The sequence below is a fragment of the Hevea brasiliensis genome, chromosome 15 (genome assembly GCF_030052815.1).
Source record: "Hevea brasiliensis isolate MT/VB/25A 57/8 chromosome 15, ASM3005281v1, whole genome shotgun sequence".
NCBI lineage: Eukaryota > Viridiplantae > Streptophyta > Magnoliopsida > Malpighiales > Euphorbiaceae > Hevea > Hevea brasiliensis.
In genome coordinates, this window is record NC_079507.1 from 76765801 (window position 1) to 76783883 (window position 18083).

Genomic DNA, 18083 nt, shown 5'->3' on the forward strand with positions numbered 1-18083 from the left:
AGGTGGAGAGGTGAGATTGGTAATGGAACTGTTGATTGAAAAAGAAAAAGTGGTTGAGTTCATTCATGGAGAAGAGAAAACAAAAAAATGATATTTTGATCCAAAACTAGGTGTAAAGATTATTGGCTGAAATTTTGGTAAAATATTATTAGTTAGTATAACGGTGGGTTCTGATTGTTTGGTGAAAGATAAAATGTTAGAGAAGAGACGGTGGATGAAATTTGATTAGGTGGTCAATAGTATAAAGAGAAATTTAAAATTTAAAATTCAAATCTAAGAATTTCTAAAAGGGTTTAATAGACATCACACATGTAAAACATGTAAAAGTGCATGAAATTTACCAAAGTATCCCATTTGTATAAGATATTTTTATACAATATCTATTTTCCTAGAATAAAAATTGCATGAGAACTTTCTCGTATAATTCTATGAAAAGTCTCTTTTCCCACTGGTTTTTGTAATCATGTCCTCGCTCTGCCAGGACTTAATTGAAGCTGAACTATCTTAGGCATTCAATGAACCAGTAATTATCATCCTAAAATTAGTGCCCGTATTCCCAAAAAGTACCGCTACCAATTGACTGATCTGAGGCACTACAAAAACACAATTAACAATCAACTTTGTCCCTTGTTGAGTAAAACCACAAAATATATTTTTTTCTTTTGAACTTTATAGGCAAATGAAGATAAAGTTTCCAAAATAGACTAGTAAAAAATTTTCACGAGGGCATGAGAACAAGTAATGAGATAGAATGCACACGTTGTAAACTAAAGATAATATCTGGGGAATTTGAAATCACTGAGTTATATAATGTCGCCAAAAGATAATGGCCCGATGGATTTGCAATGATAAAACTATCTCTTCTTTTTTCCACCCTTCCCAGGCTTGGTTGATCCAGCACCTGATGTGGATGCAGGCTCTTGCTTCTTAGTCCTCATAGGATGCCTAGGCACCAACTCTGCAACACGGAGCATTAGCTGTTTTCCTGCAATATAATCAGACCATCAACTAAATGCACAGAGAGACAGACACAGTTCTATCGTATTAGATGCGACAGCAGCCATACCCAGCTGTCATTAATGTTTGATTCTTCTTTCCCACATTACTGTACATATTTATTCAAACATATATGAATACAACTAACAAATCAATTGCATTCATTGCCCTCTCAATTTTTATAATAGAAATGTTCCCTTAGGTCTTTTCCTGAAGGAAACAAAGAAAGAAAAAAGGCCCAAATAGAACTTAAATGTATGGATGACTGAATATCCTGCAACAATAATTTATCATATAACATGCATAAGATAAATTAGCTACTTCATGCTAAATCTTTTAGAAATTGGCATTATATCACAAATGAAATGTAAAAGATTTTGTAATAAGACTTCCATTTAGGACAATTGAATGTCTCAGCATAATAATTTTGAAGCCTTATCAAATGGAAACTCAACAGCAATAAAGAACCAACTTTTATAACCAATTCATGTCCCTTGCAAGTTAGAGAAACAGATATTATCGGCTTCATATCTATGTCTGTATTATTTGCTTTTTTTCTTTTTTTCATTTCTGAGGATAAGCAGAGAAGAACAAGGACAATACAATTTGTGAACACTTTTTTTTTTCTTTTTTCACCATATAAGAGCAATGAAATTTCTTTTGGAAGGAACCAAATAGAAACTAGAAAGTCAACAAGCCAATGCAGCTCAAATATTGCTAAAGTTGCTGAGCACATCCCAACCATAAGCAATTCCAAAACTAGTAATTCAAGAAGAGAATTAATAGAATTATGTTTAATGATGCTGGTTTCAGCTCCAGGAAGAGAGCAGCAAAAACCAACAGAAATTGGTTTTAAAATGATGATAATAATAAACCATGAGGAAAATGACTCACATCAGCATATATCAAACTAAACCTCCAACTAACGATGTACCCAACCCCTTCCTTGGCATATTCCCTGCAATAGTTATAGTCCTAAGTACTAATTCAGCCAAAATGTCGACAAGAATTGACACCATGACACTCAACTGAAGACTAACTCTCTTTATTTTGAGGTTATGGGTTCATGTTGGTAACCTATATCACAATAAAACAATGATATAAAACTATACTCACTAGTAGGAATAGATGGATTGTAAAAAGTCCCATCTTCCTTCTTCAGCAGTACCCTCACCCTCCCTATTTGCATGAAATCGCGAGGATAGGCCTTGTCAATCTGCAATATCATATTATGATATGATGAATAATTAAAAAATTAACATCAACTACCTATTGAATTCAAGCAAAGATTTTGAAGATTTAAACCTCAATAGCAAAAGGGAGTTTGAGATGGCTGCAGCAATCACTAATCTCAGCACAAGTTGGATTTTCGCAAGCTTTAGTCGCGCTGATTCGCCTGCCCTCAGCTATGGTCTTCTTTGAGTTTATGTAAACAGGATACAACACAACCCATTTCTTTATATTGGGCAGATTTCCATCCGTCATCTCTGCTATTGAATCCCTGAAAGAATTAAATCATTACGTTTCCAATACAGTTCCACCATATTCATTTGTTCAAGTGTTGGCAATAATAACTACACAAGCATTGCAAAAAAAAAAAAAAAGAAAGGGAAAAACACACGCACACACAGAGCGAAAATATAAAATGGAGAGCTGAGGTTGTTAATGCAAAAAATTAGATCTCTAACTTTAATTTGTAGTCATACAATGAAATAATCAGAAATTTTCAGAAGCGGCAATTTTAGCCGAAATCTGATATCAGTAATTTTTTGAGAGAGCAAAAGATTGTAAACAACAAATATCAACTGTAACGGATATTATCGAGAGGGCGGATTATTTAACTGCAACAAGACAAATCAAAGCAAACATTGAATACATTTGTCTAAACCCTAAATAAAAGGGTAAAAACACTCTTTCCCAGCGTGCAAGATAGAAGGATAAAGAAGAAGACTTACCCAAGGAGACGATAAAGGCGGACTACAGAGCCTGAGAAACCAAATGATCTTTGGTTAGTGTCCCACTGGAAGCCCCCTTTCTCAATAGCTGTCAAGTGCGTCAGTCATCCATTTTTAAAGGCAAAAGGCCTAGATTAGCAGGGTTGGAAACATGGATGTTGAAAATGCGACTTGATTAAATTACTTGAATGAATCAAAATGTACATTATATTAAAATTGTAATAATAAGTATTATTTCTATTATTATCATTATTATATATACATATATATATATAGTATTGTAATTTTTTTATTATTTTTTAGCAAAATTTATTAGGTCATTATGGTCAAATGATAAAAAAATTTTAAATATTTATAAGTTTTAACTATTTTTTTTATTTTTTAATCAATTTTAGCATTCTCCAATAAACAAAAATATCTTTTTATTAAATTAAATTTTATTTAAATCAATTTCTCTCCCTCTTTTGTATATAAAATTATTTTATATATACATACGCTATGAAAGCTTTTTAATTCTTTCTATTATATTATTTACATCTAATTTGTTGAGTTTTCTTTCATTTAGTAGGCTTTAAATTCAAAATAAAATCATTAAAAAAAGTAAATTATAATTATGAATAAAGAAAAAAAATTTAAAAATTATGATAACAATATTATGTATATTGTTTAATTATTAAATGCTTTTCTATCCATAAGAAGTTTGCTAGAATTAATGAAAAATTAAAAATTGAATAAATTAATAAAATTAAAAAGATTGTGAAAGAAATTTAAATTATTTTTATCAATCAATAAAATTAATTATTTTAATTAAATTTATTATTAAAATTAAAAATAATATAAAAGATTTATTATTATATTAATAAAATTAAAAAAAATTAATATAGAACAGAAAAACTTAAAAAATGTTTTGGATTTTTTTGTCATTTAGCCTATTATTATAATAAATATGAATTAATTCCTATATATTATTCATAAAAAAAACATAATGTTTTTCATTGTTAACCTGACTATAGTATAAATTTACATATATATAATGATAAATTAATTATACAATAACAAGATAAGTATTAGTGGATTTTAAAATTAAATTTTACTCATATCTTAACAAATATATATAAAAAAGAAAAGAAATTTAATTTATTTAAAATATCTTATTTAAATGTCAAATAAAAGGGAGACTTAAAAAGAAATAAAGAAAAATAGGAAAAATTTTAACCTATAATATTTCTCTTCAAATCGATAATAATTTGATATAAATAATTATTAAAATATTTAAATATTCTTTTACAATATAAATATAAAAAAAATAAAAATATAATAATTATTTCTCTTTTATTCTTTTAAAAGATAAACTACACCTTTCTTAGTTTAATATTTAGTTAAATAATATAGAGTAAATTTTTTTTTCTTTTTCTTTATTCCCTCTTTAATTTCTCTGAATTTCTCCAGAAACATAGGTAAGTGAAAAAAAAAAAAAAAACTTCTTTCCGATGGCTAAGATATCCGCGACGACAACTTGTGCTACTACATAATTTCTCCAATTTGAGGGCATGGAACGGTGCGTTTTAAACTGACCACAGCAACCCGTGAGGAAGCGAAAAGTTGACGTTTTCCCAGAGTCGGATTCACCTACATCTAAAGTCACGCGGAGATAAACTGAAGGATGTGGAGAAAGCGTAACACAAAAAATGGAGCAGCAAACGTGCTTCGATTGCCTTCAACGCCGAATCAAGTCCGATTTCTCGGACCAACTTCTCTTCTCTTATGGCCTATCCGATTCTGCTCTCCCCTTCGGCTCCTCTGCTGTTGTCCAGGTCTCTCTTTCTCTCTACATACATACATACATAGTGGCGTTAAGAATTTTGTGTAATTATACTTGTTTCTCTCTGAAATGGTGCAGATGCCAAATTGTAACGGAGAGGCATCGACTTCAGCTTCTCAGTTCATATTGGAGCAATTGCCGACTGAAGAACGCGATTGCTTGACTAAATACATGTAAGATTCTTATTTTTCTTGGTGAACTTTTCCAGTCATACTTTTAAAGGCTTTAAATTTTAATTTTTGTCGGTGAATTTTTCCAACGAATCTTTTAAAGGCTTTAATAGAACTCCCAATTTCTGTAAATTATTCCAATTTTAGAAAGAACTGGTGATGCCTGATAAAGATCCTAGTAATTGTTAATGGTCGTAACAAGTTTAGCCTTTTTTAATCCAACATTTTTCTGCGAACCTGTTTTTATTGACTTTCGCGATTCTTTTGTTTTATTTAGTTTAGTTCAGAGTGCATGGTAATCTTTAAACGAAAATTCTGACTAGTTATTTTACGTTAGCTTGGATCGCTTAGACGCTTATCATTATCTTTTGTGACAATTTATACTAATTTCAACTGAACGTTTTGCTTCCTTTTGGCAGTGATGAATATATTACAAAAAATGTTGAAGACGGTGACAATCATAGGGTTGGTGATATGTCTTTGTTTGAAGAAGGCCAAGATCCTGCTAAGGTCAGTGATCCAATGGCGAGGTCAAGTACACCAAAATATCCATTAAATCAATTTTCTTCTTTGCTGAATGGTGACAGAAAAATGTCTGTAAATTTGATGGGATCTGAAAGTTCAACTTGTACACATTCTAGTAGGTTTGCATGCTCCCGTACATTAAGTGCCTTGGCCCCATTTGCTCATATAGGTATTTGTTCCTCAAATATCTTTGAAATGCTTGCTTCTAACTTTTTGTCTGGCTGTCTGGAAGATCACATATTGTGCTCGCTTAGTCGCTTGATTGAAGGAAAAGCTTCAGGGCGAGACAGTGTAAATTTTCTCCATATGGTTGGGATACCATCATTTGATGAGAATAACATCCCTGGCTGCCTGAGGCATCCAAATATAGCTCCTATTCTTGGATACCTTAAAGCATCTGGGTATGTTTATTCAGTGCTTCCAAAAACTCCATACAACTTGGACAGTATTCTACATTACTGCCCCAACGTCTTAAAGTCTGAGTGGCATATAAGGTTTTTGTTGTATCAGCTACTGTCTGCCCTTGCTTGCTTGCATGGTTTAGGGGTTTTCCATGGTAAGATACATCCATCTAATATAATGCTGACTAATTTGTGCTGGTCTTGGCTGCGCATTTGTGATATGCCAAAATCAAGATCTAATTTGAGTTCTAGAGAAGCTGAATGCAAACATTCTGCAGCCACTGCAAGAATATGTTGCTGCATGGATGGCTATTCTTCTCATGGACTCTATGTAGATTTGAAGCTTTCCCCGTCTATAGATTGGCATTCACAATTTCATCTGTGGTGGAAGGGTGAGTTGAGCAATTTTGAGTATCTACTTGTCCTAAACAGATTGGCTGGGAGAAGGTGGGGAGATCACACATTTCATACTGTAATGCCATGGGTAATAGACTTTAGCACAAAACCTGATGAGAATTCTGATTTAGGGTGGCGAGACTTGAGCAAAAGTAAATGGCGGTTAGCAAAGGGTGATGAACAGTTGGACTTCACCTATGCAACATCTGAAATACCTCATCATGTATCGGATGAATGCCTTTCTGAGTTAGCTGTTTGCAGCTACAAAGCTAGGAGGTTACCCTTGAGTGTTTTGCGACTGGCTGTTCGATCAGTGTATGAACCAAATGAGTATCCCTCTAATATGTTACGACTATACGAATGGACACCTGACGAGTGCATCCCAGAGTTCTACTGTGACCCTCAAATTTTTTGTTCTATTCACTCTGGCATGACCAATCTGGCGGTACCTTCATGGGCACGTAGTCCAGAGGAGTTCATTAAACTTCATTGGGATGCTTTAGAAAGTGAGCGGGTCTCATGCCAAATTCATCACTGGATTGACATTACATTTGGCTACAAATTGTCTGGGCAGGCAGCTGTGGTTGCCAAGAATGTTATGCTACCTTCATCAGAGCCCACAATGCCAAGGTCGGTGGGGCGCCGACAGCTCTTTACTCGACCACATCCAGTACGTCTAGTTTCTACAATGAGGAAACAGAATAGCACCAATACATCTGCTGTGAATAAATGCCGATCAAATGGAGTAGAGAGTGAGACACCTCTTCTTTTTGAAACTGCTTATTTACAAGAACTGGAAGAAGCATCTGCATTTTCTGAACATGCTGGTCACCTGAGTCCTCAGTATTGCTATGGTCCAGAAAACCTTGTGAATGATATGTCTTCTGTTGATGAGTTAGAGACTGAAAGTATTGATAAAAGTGATTCTAAACTTGAAATTAGTAAAAACTATGGATTTCCATCTAATATTAATTTAAGTTATCTTCTTGAGCATATAGAGGTGGAGGATGAAGGATCCATGGGATACCAAGAGCTATTGCTTTGGAGGCAACAATCATTGTATTCAAAGAACTTTTCTGAAGATATTGGCAAGGACATGTTTTCAATTGGTTGTGTCTTGGCAGAACTTTATTTGAAGAGGCCACTCTTCAATTCAACCTCATTACCTATGTATATTGGAGGTGGTGTATTGCCTGAATCCATGTTCAAACTTCCCCCACATGCTAAAGTTCTTGTGGAAGCCTGTATCCAGAAGGATTGGAGAAGGTATTTAATTATTTATTTTTGTTCATAATGTTGTGATGTACACAATAAAAGTTGTCGTTTTCAATTTTTTATGGATTTTGTGTTATTATCCAATTAAATAAACTTTTGTGTGTGCATGCCTGAACTATTTGTTTTCCTTTTTCTTTTCTCAATAATTAGGAGGCCATCAGCAAAAAGTGTTTTGGAATCGCCTTATTTTCCCACGACAGTCAAGTCATCCTACTTGTTTATTGCGCCACTTCAGCTACTAGCAAGTGATGGGTCCCGTCTTCAATATGCTGCAAATTTTGCAAAACAAGGAGCCCTGAAAGCAATGGGTGCTTTTGCAGCTGAAATGTGTGCCCCCTATTGTTTACCTTTTGTGGTGAATCCTCAGTCTGAGATTGAAGCTGAATGGGCTTATGTATTGCTGAAAGATTTCATAAAATGTTTGACACCAAAAGCAGTAAAGACATTGATCTTGCCAGCTATCCAGAAGATTCTACAGGCTAGTGATTGAAATTATGATTATATGTATGCAACTGTCATGTTTTGTCTCTTACTAATAAATAAATTTAATTCAGACTCCAGGTTATTCACATTTGAAGGTATCACTTCTCCAAGGTTCGTTTGTGCAAGAGATTTGGAACCTCATTGGTAAGCAAGCATATTTGGAAACAATACATCCTTCAGTTATATCAAATTTGTATGTTTCTCCTCATAAGAGTTCAGCTGCTGTTGCTTCTGTGCTGTTGATTGGCACAAGTGAAGAGCTTGGTGCACCTATCACACTTAATCAGGTTAATTATTCTAGAGTTTCGGCTTTGCAATATGGTGTAGGAGGCAAAAAATATTTGCATGCTTGTGTATGTGCATTAACTCGCACACAATAAAATTCCACCCGAGTATTCAATTTCTTTTTGCAGTTATAACGTAATGATATTTGTGTGTTGATCCAGACAATCTTGCCTTTGATTCACTGCTTTGGGAAAGGACTCTGTCCTGATGGAATTGATGTGCTGGTTAGAATTGGTATTTTCAGTCTATTACTTGGCAAAACCAATGTCCTTTTTGGAATTGGCATTTTCAGTTTATTAGCTACCTCTCTGCTGTGCTATCTTTCAGGTGGTCTTTTGGGTGAGACCTTCATTGTCAAACAAATGCTACCGTTGCTTAAACAGGTCGTTCGTTCTTTTGTTGGTGTTTCGCATATGAATAAGCCTGAGCCTGTGCAGAGTTGGAGTGCTTTAGCCCTAATTGATTGTCTGAACACATTAGATGGTCTAGTTGCACTTTTGCCAAGGGAGTTAGTTGTAAAGGAGCTGATTGAAGTATGTGTATTGCTCTTAGTCTTCATTCATTTGTATTTCTGTTCTTATTGAAGGTTTGTTCAACTTCTTAAAAAATTCACAATACATCTTTGATCATGCAGGATAAAAGTTGTTTACATGTTACTGTTCTTATGCAGACGAAATTGGAAATTTCAGTGCTTCAGGTGGTCCAAACTTCTACTCTGTTCTATTAATCTTCCAGCCTTTTTCTTGCTTGATTTTTGAAGGCAAGTTATAGCATATTTATTTCTCATTCGATGTGACATGAAGTAATTCTGTTATTAAATAGGTTAGGAATATGCAATAGGGTTTGTTATCTCATCTCTTTTGGATGTGTATATTTCATTTATTTCCCAATAATAGCTTTGCTTGCAGAGGGAAAGAACAAAGTTGTTGTCAAATTCGAAGTATTTAGTCTCAACTGAATGCAAGTGAAGTTTGTGTCACTTCTATGCAACATCAAACTTGCATGTTATCACTTTTAGTGCCTCAAGTCTCGAATTGCTGCTTTTACATTGCCAATACTCGTTTTACTTTCCTTAGCATTTGTGATTGATAAATTGCTTAATTGGTAAAAGTGCATTCTTTATTGTTTAACTTTTATTTCAATCTGATTTTGATTGAGATAGGTGACAACCAGCGTAAAAATTTCGTCACACCCTATGATATGGATTCAAATGATATAAACGTTGGGGCTTCCTCTACGAACGACGCGCTACATTAGAGCCCGGGTGTAGTGAGAAATATGCAAGGGTGTAGGGCGTTCACCGAAAGCGACGCGCCATGACGGCGCCCGGGTGTGGTGTTAAGTGAGCAAGGGTTCCTACATCATGGACGGGTGTGGGTAAAGAAGTTAGTCCATGGGACAGATAGTAGAATAAATAGTGTAACAGAACACAAGATAGACATAGAGAATAATAGAAGATATCATAGAAGGAGACCAATTAGGAAGGAGCAGGATAGGAGGAGGATCATGGTTGGTACTTGGAATGTTGGATCACTTACAGGAAAATTAATGGAGCTTGTGGATACCTTGGAAAGGAGAAGGGTGAATATTGCTTGCATTCAGGAGAATAAATGGGTAGGAGATAAAAGTAAGGAAGTGGGTAATTCAGGGTACAAACTGTGGTTTACCGGAAAGGAGAGAAACAAGAACGGAGTGGGCATAATCATAGACAGGACATTGAAAGACGCACTAATAGCAGTTAAAAGAGTAGGAGATAGAATTATACTAGTAAAGCTAGTACTAGAAGGAGAAACAATAAATATAGTTAGTGCTTATGCCCCACAAATAGGACTAGACAGTGAGAGTAAACAAAGGTTTTGGGAAGATATGGATGATTTAATGCAAAGCATACCGAATGCAGAGAATGTTTTCATTGGTGGAGATTTGAATGGACATGTAGGAAGTGATAAACAAGGTTATGAGAATATTCATGGAGGTTTTGGTTTTGGCAGTTGAAATGAGGAGGGAAAAGGCATCTTGGATTTTACTATGGCATACGACCTAATACTAGCAAATACCTACTATATAAAAAGAGTCACATTTAGTGACTTTCAAAAGTGGGTAACATAGAAGCCAAATCGACTTCCTCTTAACCAGGAAGACAAATAGAGCTCTATGCAAGGATTGCAAGGTCATTCCAGGAGAGGCTTTAACAAGTCAACATCGGCTGGTGGTCTTGGATGTCAAGTTTAGGAATAATTCAAGTAAGGTCAGAAGAAATAGTGTAGCTCGAACAAAGTGGTGGGAGTTCAAAGGTGTAAAGCAAGTGAAGTTCAAAAATGAGCTTCTCGAGTCCGAAGTATGGAAGCTGGATATGGAGGCTAATGATATGTGGATACATATGGCATCAAAAATTAGAGAAGTAGCTAAAAAAGTACTTAGAGAGTCTAAAGGACATGGACCACCCTCAAAAGAGAGATGGTGGTGGAATGAGGAAGTACAAAAGGCAGTGAAGAGAAAAAGGGAATGGTATAAGAAATTACCTAAATGTGATAATAATGAGGCGTATGAACAGTACAAGATAGCAAAGAAAAAGGCAAAAAAGACAGTTAGTCAAGCAAGAGCACAGGCCTTTGAAAAGTTATATGAGAAACTTGGAACTAAAGAAGGGGAGAAAGATATTTATAGATTAGCAAGGAGGAGAGAAAGGAAATGTCAAGATCTCAATCAAGTTAGGTGCATTAAGGATAAAGAAGGAAAAGTGTTGGTGAAAGATGAGGACATTAAAGAAAGATGGAGAAATTATTTTAATGATCTCTTTAATAATAGTCAAAATGGTAATAGCGTGAATATAGACTATAGAACAATAGAAAAGAATGTGAATTATACTAGAAGGATTAGATCTTTAGAAGTAAAGGAAGCACTTAAGAGAATGAAAGTGGGTAAAGCCTGTGGACCCGATGAAATAACAATTGAAGTGTGGAAGTATTTGGGAGACATGGGGGTGGCATGGTTAACTAAATTATTTAATAAGATTCTAAACTCAAAGAAAATGCCTGATGAATGGAGGAAGAGTATTTTAGTACCTATTTTTAAAAATAAGGGAGACATACAGAGTTGCTCAAACTATAGGGGAATTAAACTCATGAGCCATACTATGAAGTTGTGGGAGAGAGTTGTGGAGCATCGACTACGTCATGATACTTCTATCTCTCTCAATCAAGTTGGTTTCATGCCCGGTCGTTCAACTATGGAAGCGATCTTTCTCATTAGAAGCTTGATGGAGAAATATAGAGATGTGAAAAAAGATCTACACATGGTTTTTATTAATTTGGAGAAGGCTTATGATAGTGTTCCAAGAGAGGTCCTATGGAATGTGTTAGAACAAAAGAGGGTATCTATTAGGTACATACAAATATTGAAAGATATGTATGAAGGAGCAACTACTATTATGCGTACGGTGGGAGGGGACACAAGAGATTTTCCGATCTCAATTGGATTATACCAAGGATCAGCCATAAGCCCTTACCTTTTTACATTAGTTTTAGATGAACTGACGAAACATATACAAGAGAGTATTCCTTGGTGCCTGATGTTTGCAGATGATATTGTTCTGATAGATGAGATACGAGAAGGAGTCAATAGAAAGCTAGAACTTTGGAGAAGTACTCTAGAGTCAAAGGGTTTTAAGTTAAGTAGAACGAAGACAGAATACATGCATTGCAAGTTCAGTGAAGGCCAAACTGGTGATAGGGAAGGAGTTAGTTTGAATGGAGTGGTACTGTCCCAAAGTAATCACTTTAAATATCTAGGCTCAGTCCTTCAAGTAGATGGGGGATGTGAGAAGGATGTTAGTCATAGGATTAAAGCCGGATGGTTGAAGTGGAGACGTGCCACGGGAGTTTTATGTGATCGTAAGATTCCCAATAAATTGAAAGGAAAATTTTACCGTACAGCCATACGACCGGCTATGTTATATGGTAGTGAGTGTTGGGCACTAAAAGAGTTGTATGCATCTAAGATAAGAGTTGCAGAGATGAGAATGTTAAGGTGGATGAGTGGCCATGCTAGACTAGATAAAGTCCGTAATGAGAGTATTAGAGAAAAGGTAGGAGTGGTGCCAATTGAAGATAAGTTGAGAGAAGGGAGATTGAGGTGGTTTGGTCATGTGAAGCGTAGACATACGGAGGCTCCAGTTAGACAAGTAGAGCACATTAGGTTAGAGGATAGAAAGAAAAAAAGGGGTAGACCTAAATTGACTTGGAGGAGAGTAGTACAACGTGACCTAGAAGCATTACATATTTCTAAGGTTTTAACCCAAAATTGTTCAGAGTGGAGAAAGCGAATCCATATAGCCGACCCCAAATTTTTGGGATAAAGGCTTAGTTGAGTTGAGTTGAGTTTGATTGAGATAGTTATTATGAACTTCCTTTTCCTCTATATCAAGTTCATTTTCTTAATTTGCTCTTTTCCATTATGAACTTCCTTTCCCCTTTTCTATTCATGAAATTAAGTGATGTAAAACTCTTTTGGTCAGGTTGCTGCTACGACTCTCATGGCAGTTTGTCAACGGGTTGGACCAGAATTAACAGCGTTACATGTTCTGCCACAACTTAAAGAGCTATTCGATGAGCTTGCTTTCTCACAGGAAACTGCAAATGGTTCTGGCACTTTTGTCAGAAACTTGAGGATTTCCAAAGCCAAAGTAGATGGGGAGGCTCAAATTGAAAGCCGAATGGACCTTGTGTGGGTGTTACTCATATCCATTATGGCCTTTCTAAAAGCTCAATCTGGCATGGGATTGCCCACAGAATCATATAGGCATATCTAATTGCCATCATATATTCTCAATTTTATATTGAGCTGATCTTTTTTGCCTCCTAATTTTCAGGTTACTTCTGTATCCATCATTTGCATCTCTTCTTGGGATTGAGAAACTTCGCCAGTGCTGTGCCACTTGGTTGCTTCTTGAGCAATTTCTTCTGCGGTGTCATAATTGGAAGGTATGCTCCATCATTTTTCTGATTAGCGTGCTGGTCTTTGTCACATGCATTTCATATGTACATATTTTGCGCTCCATAATTGTGAACCTGTTATGATTCAGTGGGAATATTCAGGAGAATCATCTAGAAGTGGAGCAGAAAATATAACTGCTAAAAGGCCTGCTTTTAACAAGAGCTCAACTTCTGAGTACAATCCTGCTAAGCTGTTGCTTAATGGGGTTGGGTGGTCAGTTCCACAATCACAAGGAATTAAAGGTTCCAAAAACTTGATACCTCAAAGACGGTTAGATGGCATTCATCAGAATTCAGTTGAAAGTCATGTAGCCTTGAACCTTTTGAAGTGTGAACCATGGTTTTGGTTTCCCAGTCCAGCTGACAGCTGGGAAGGGCCTGATTTCCTTGGGCGTGTTGGGAGTCTAAAAGATGAACTTCCATGGAAGATTAGAGCATCTATTCTATATTCAATCCGTGCACATCATGGAGCATTAAGATCTTTAGCTGTTAGCCAAGATGAATGTATGGTTTTTACTGCAGGAATTGGCCCAGGGTTCAAGGGAACTGTTCAAAAGTGGGAACTTTCAAGAATAAATTGTATGTCTGGCTATTATGGTCATGAGGAGGTTCGTAATTGTATCTTTTACTATTTTGTGCTTTTTTCGCTTTCTTACTGTGAACAAGTATCTCAAGCACAAAAATTTTTCACATGCAGACATTCATACCTTCTTGCACTCAGATACACAATTGGAATAGAGTTTTTATGTACTTACATATATTCACACACAGAGAGAGACACTCACGTATTCTCTTCAACTTAAAATTGTTGTGGTTCTTTTGGAGTGTGGATGCTCCTACCATGTATTTCATCCATAAATGATGCTGATCTAGAAATGCAAGAACTAGCGCCTTATCATTTTTTTTTTCGCTCCCTTTCAGAGTACAGCTCCAATCTTTTTTTCAATTTAAAGCTTTAATTTTAATTTCAAACATTCCTCGAGTGATCATTTATGTTATCATTCTAAAGCTTTGAAGGGATGTCTATCACACACCAAAAGCTCTTTTGTGTTTGTTAGATATGACTGTGACTACAGATATGCCTCTAATTACCATGAAACTCGTAGGTTGTGAACGACATTTGTGTATTGTCATCTAGTGGAAAGGTAGCATCTTGTGATGGAACTATTCATGTTTGGAATAGCAGAACAGGGAAATTAGTGTCACTTTTTGCTGAACAATCAGTGGATTCTACACATCTATCAAGCCCTTCATCCTCTGCATCAAAAATTAACGTTGATCATCCAAATATGCTGAACTCCAATACACTATCAAGTGGATTATTGACTAGCGCATTTGATGGGAGCTTGTACACTTGTATGCAGTACTTAGAATCTCTTGAAATGCTTGTAGTTGGCACTGGAAATGGTTCTCTGAGGTGATGTCCTTCTGTTTCATAAAGATTTCATCTAGCCAGTGCTGAGAAAATCTTATTCAAATGCAGTTCAATGTTTTTTATCTTCTGTTCAAAAACACAGATTTATTGATGTTGCCCAGAGTCAAAAGCTTCATCTTTGGAGGGGTGAATCTATGGAGTCAACTTTTCCTTCTCTCGTCTCTGCAATATGCTCATGTGGATCTGACAAAACTCCTGCTGATGGAACTCTTGCTTCACCATCTTGGATTGCAACTGGACTAAGTTCAGGTAATTGCAGGTTATTTGATTTGAGAAGTGGAAATGTTATTGCCTTTTGGAGGGCTCATGATGGATATGTGACAAAGGTATGGTTAAATTTCTAGTGAGAAAATGCTATGTTTTTAATTTGAGGGCCAGTTGTTCTCACCTTGCATTGCATGTGTGCAGTTGGCTTCACCAGAGGACCATTTACTTGTTTCCAGTTCTCTTGACAGGACTCTGCGAATTTGGGACCTGAGAAGGTAATTTCATAATTTCTCATTTCATTTCAATCTACAAGAGCTCAAATTCCCTTCATTACATATTATATATATTATCTGACTTCTGGAGCTTGATTGCTACTTTGAAGTTTGTTCTTTGATAATTTAAGCCTCAACTAAAGTTGATGAAGCTTTAACTATATCGGTTTAGAGTTCTATATTAATTGTTTGTTTCCCAGTCCACTCACTAATTAGTTCTACTAGAGCTTATGCTCTAGACCAAAGTCAGAACTCCACAATCAGTATCTAATATTTGGCTTAGACATTTTTTTATATTTTTCTTATTAGTATTTTTTATGTTATAATTTTTCTTTGAAAATCTTCTGTTTTTTCTTGTTTGTTTTTTAGTATTTTGTTTGATTCGTCAAGTTTACTTCCAATCTCATTGTGTGATATTATTGTGCAGGAATTGGCCGCCACAGCCCACAATTTTTAAAGGCCATACAGATGGGGTATCTGGTTTCTCTGTGTGGGGTCAAGATGTTATTTCGATTTCCAAAAATAAGATTGGGCTTTCCACCTTGTCCAGATCTGCTGAAGAAGTATGTTAGGAATGTTATTCTTTTAACCATGTTCCTTCTAGGTGCATAACTTGAGAACTATGAATTTATTGCATATTGCTCATGCAGTTGGCTGCCAGGCCCTCTACCATAGAGCAAAATGCAAACACTAAAGGAATTTTGGGGGACATTTTCAAGTGTAAGACCAAATTAAAAATTAGATATGGACATTTTTCTTATGTCTGTATTTTTATGGCAATAGTTTGTCATGCCATTTCTTTGGTGCTATTTCTGCCTGAGACTTGGGTTATGGTGGTTCTCCTGTGGAAGGGACTAAACAGACTTTAGTCAACTGCTAGTAGAATATAACCTAGACCTGCCTGATTGTGGCGATCCTAATTTGGTAGGATAATACCCTTAGCTTTCTGTTTGAGGCCTTCATGCTCCATCAATCCTTTCACTGCCTGGGATTCTTTTCTTTGGTCTTTTAATACTCGCCTTTTTCCATCTTCAATTATTTTAATTACAAGTCTCTGAATTTTATGATGCAGGATGGGCAGCAACAGATTGTGCCTCAGAAGCTATATGCAGCTGTTCATGGAATGAAAAATTTGTCAGTGTTATCAAGTATAGATATTCTACCTTTCTCACGTTTGTTTGTTGTTGGAACCGAAGATGGTTATTTGAGAGTATGCTGTTAGATGTGCCTTGATGCAGAAAAAGAGTTAAATAGTTTTTGTAATTGTGTGGCTGTAAGTTATATTTTACTTTTTAATTGATAATCTCATGTGCAAATTTTGTAAATGGATTTGAATTCTTTTACCATGCTTTGAGATGAAGCAAGATTCTTTTTGTTTCGATTGGAAGCTGCAAACCCATTGTTGATGTGAGGTTGTCACTGCTGTCTCCAACTTGTCCTTCAGAATAATGGAAAACCAATTACTGAAAGAAAGTAGTTCATCATTTGACATGACAAGACATTTTGGTTAGGGCCTTTGGGCATTTCCAGACGAGTATGCCTCTCCGTTGCCCTCTGTACATTTCTGTTCTGCTTATTTGTTCAGATTGATTATTTTGAAAATTCCATATTCACCTTTATGGCCTAATAGAAATCAAAAGTATCTAACATGAGAAAAGAAGGGAAAATACTTTGTTAATCAAATGAAGAATCAATCAGACAGTTTGGCCCTCTATTACATCGAGGCCTGAGAGAATTTTGTTCGCTCTAGATGGTAGAAATGGCAACGTGGTGGTCGGGCGGGGAATCGCTGGTGCTTTGAATTATATATACATAAAATAATAATATATAAAATAATAATATTTTTATTATGTCAAAAAAAATATAATACTGCAGCCATATCAGAAAGAAAATATTAAAAAATAATATTTTGACATGGTAAGGGCTCTGTTAGCGCCTTCAATTCCCAATTTTGACCAAGCTTTAAAAAAGTGTAAAATTTTGAATTTTTTTATATTAGGCTTAATTTTAACGTATTATTATTATTATTATTATTATTATTATTATTATTATTATTATTTATTCTTTCTCATCCATTCCTAGGCAAACACTTCCCTCAAAACAAAGCCATCCTGCTTTCTGATACTGGAAATCTGAAGTTACTCTTTTGAGTTTTAAAACTGAAAATTGAGCTTTCTTTCGGTGTATATGTGTGCTATTGATTGATAATGACTCGTCAAAACTTTGAATTTGATGCGTTCAGTAGCTCTTTGGGAAATCTGAAACTAGAAGAACCATTTTCATCTTCATCTTCCGCTCAGGACGATGCTGCTGCAGGCGGCTTGCAGGTCAACTGCTTCACCGAAATCTTTGACGATGTTAAACTTCATTTCCAGATCATCCGCCTTCACAAACAGGTATTCTTCTTGCATCACTATTACGGTCTCCGTAATTTTTTTTTCTTTTTTAAATTTAGTGGTTGGTTGTGGATGTGGATGTGGATATGTTCATGGGTTAGCTGCACCTCTGCTAAATTTGGGCACTTGTTTGCGGCTGCGCCCACGCGGCCTGTAAGTTATTCGTTAATCTTTTGGTTACCTTTCTTCTTCTTCTTCTTCTTCTTTTGTTACTTGTTTACTCGGAGGAGTTTCTGATAATACGGGATCTGGCATTGCTCAACGGTTAGGTAAGATTGTGAATTTGACTACTTTATGACCATGGGATTCCTACTTTTGTGCTTATGCTGACATAATTTCACGTTTGTTTACAGTGTTAAAGACTGGCCTCAATATAATCTTGGCTTGTAATATTCCTAAGAACAGCCCCATGCTTGAGGTTCTCTGTTTCTCTCTATCACACACACATTAATGCATGTGAAAACAGCTCTG

The 18083-nt window shown here is 35.6% G+C and overlaps 2 protein-coding genes across 3 annotated transcripts; one reads left to right on the plus strand and one right to left on the minus strand.

Annotated features, from left to right (window-relative positions):
- Window positions 1–607: 607 nt before the first annotated feature.
- Window positions 608–3129, minus strand: LOC110632897 (signal recognition particle 19 kDa protein). The gene is made up of 4 exons (XM_058136088.1): window positions 2952–3129; window positions 2302–2497; window positions 2113–2212; window positions 608–985 (listed from the first exon to the last, which is right to left on the minus strand). Exons 2-4 carry the CDS (start codon window positions 2479–2481, stop codon window positions 855–857), a joined length of 411 nt encoding a protein of 136 aa, XP_057992071.1. The 5' UTR covers window positions 2482–2497; window positions 2952–3129; the 3' UTR covers window positions 608–854.
- Window positions 3130–4439: 1310 nt separating this feature from the next.
- LOC110632869 (protein GFS12) lies at window positions 4440–16541 on the plus strand. Of its 2 annotated transcripts, XM_021781241.2 has the most exons (17): window positions 4440–4765; window positions 4852–4946; window positions 5363–6024; window positions 6148–7531; window positions 7691–8018; window positions 8095–8310; window positions 8470–8542; window positions 8636–8841; window positions 8943–9005; window positions 12825–13033; window positions 13179–13290; window positions 13392–13910; window positions 14409–14719; window positions 14820–15063; window positions 15146–15219; window positions 15644–15779; window positions 16289–16541. In XM_021781241.2, the coding sequence occupies exons 1-17, from the start codon at window positions 4640–4642 to the stop codon at window positions 16436–16438; spliced, it is 4908 nt and encodes a 1635-aa protein (XP_021636933.2). In that variant the 5' UTR covers window positions 4440–4639; the 3' UTR covers window positions 16439–16541. The 2 variants fall into 2 exon arrangements, with proteins under 2 accessions (XP_021636933.2, XP_021636926.2); XM_021781234.2 differs by having other exon boundaries at window positions 5363–7531.
- Window positions 16542–18083: the final 1542 nt, after the last annotated feature.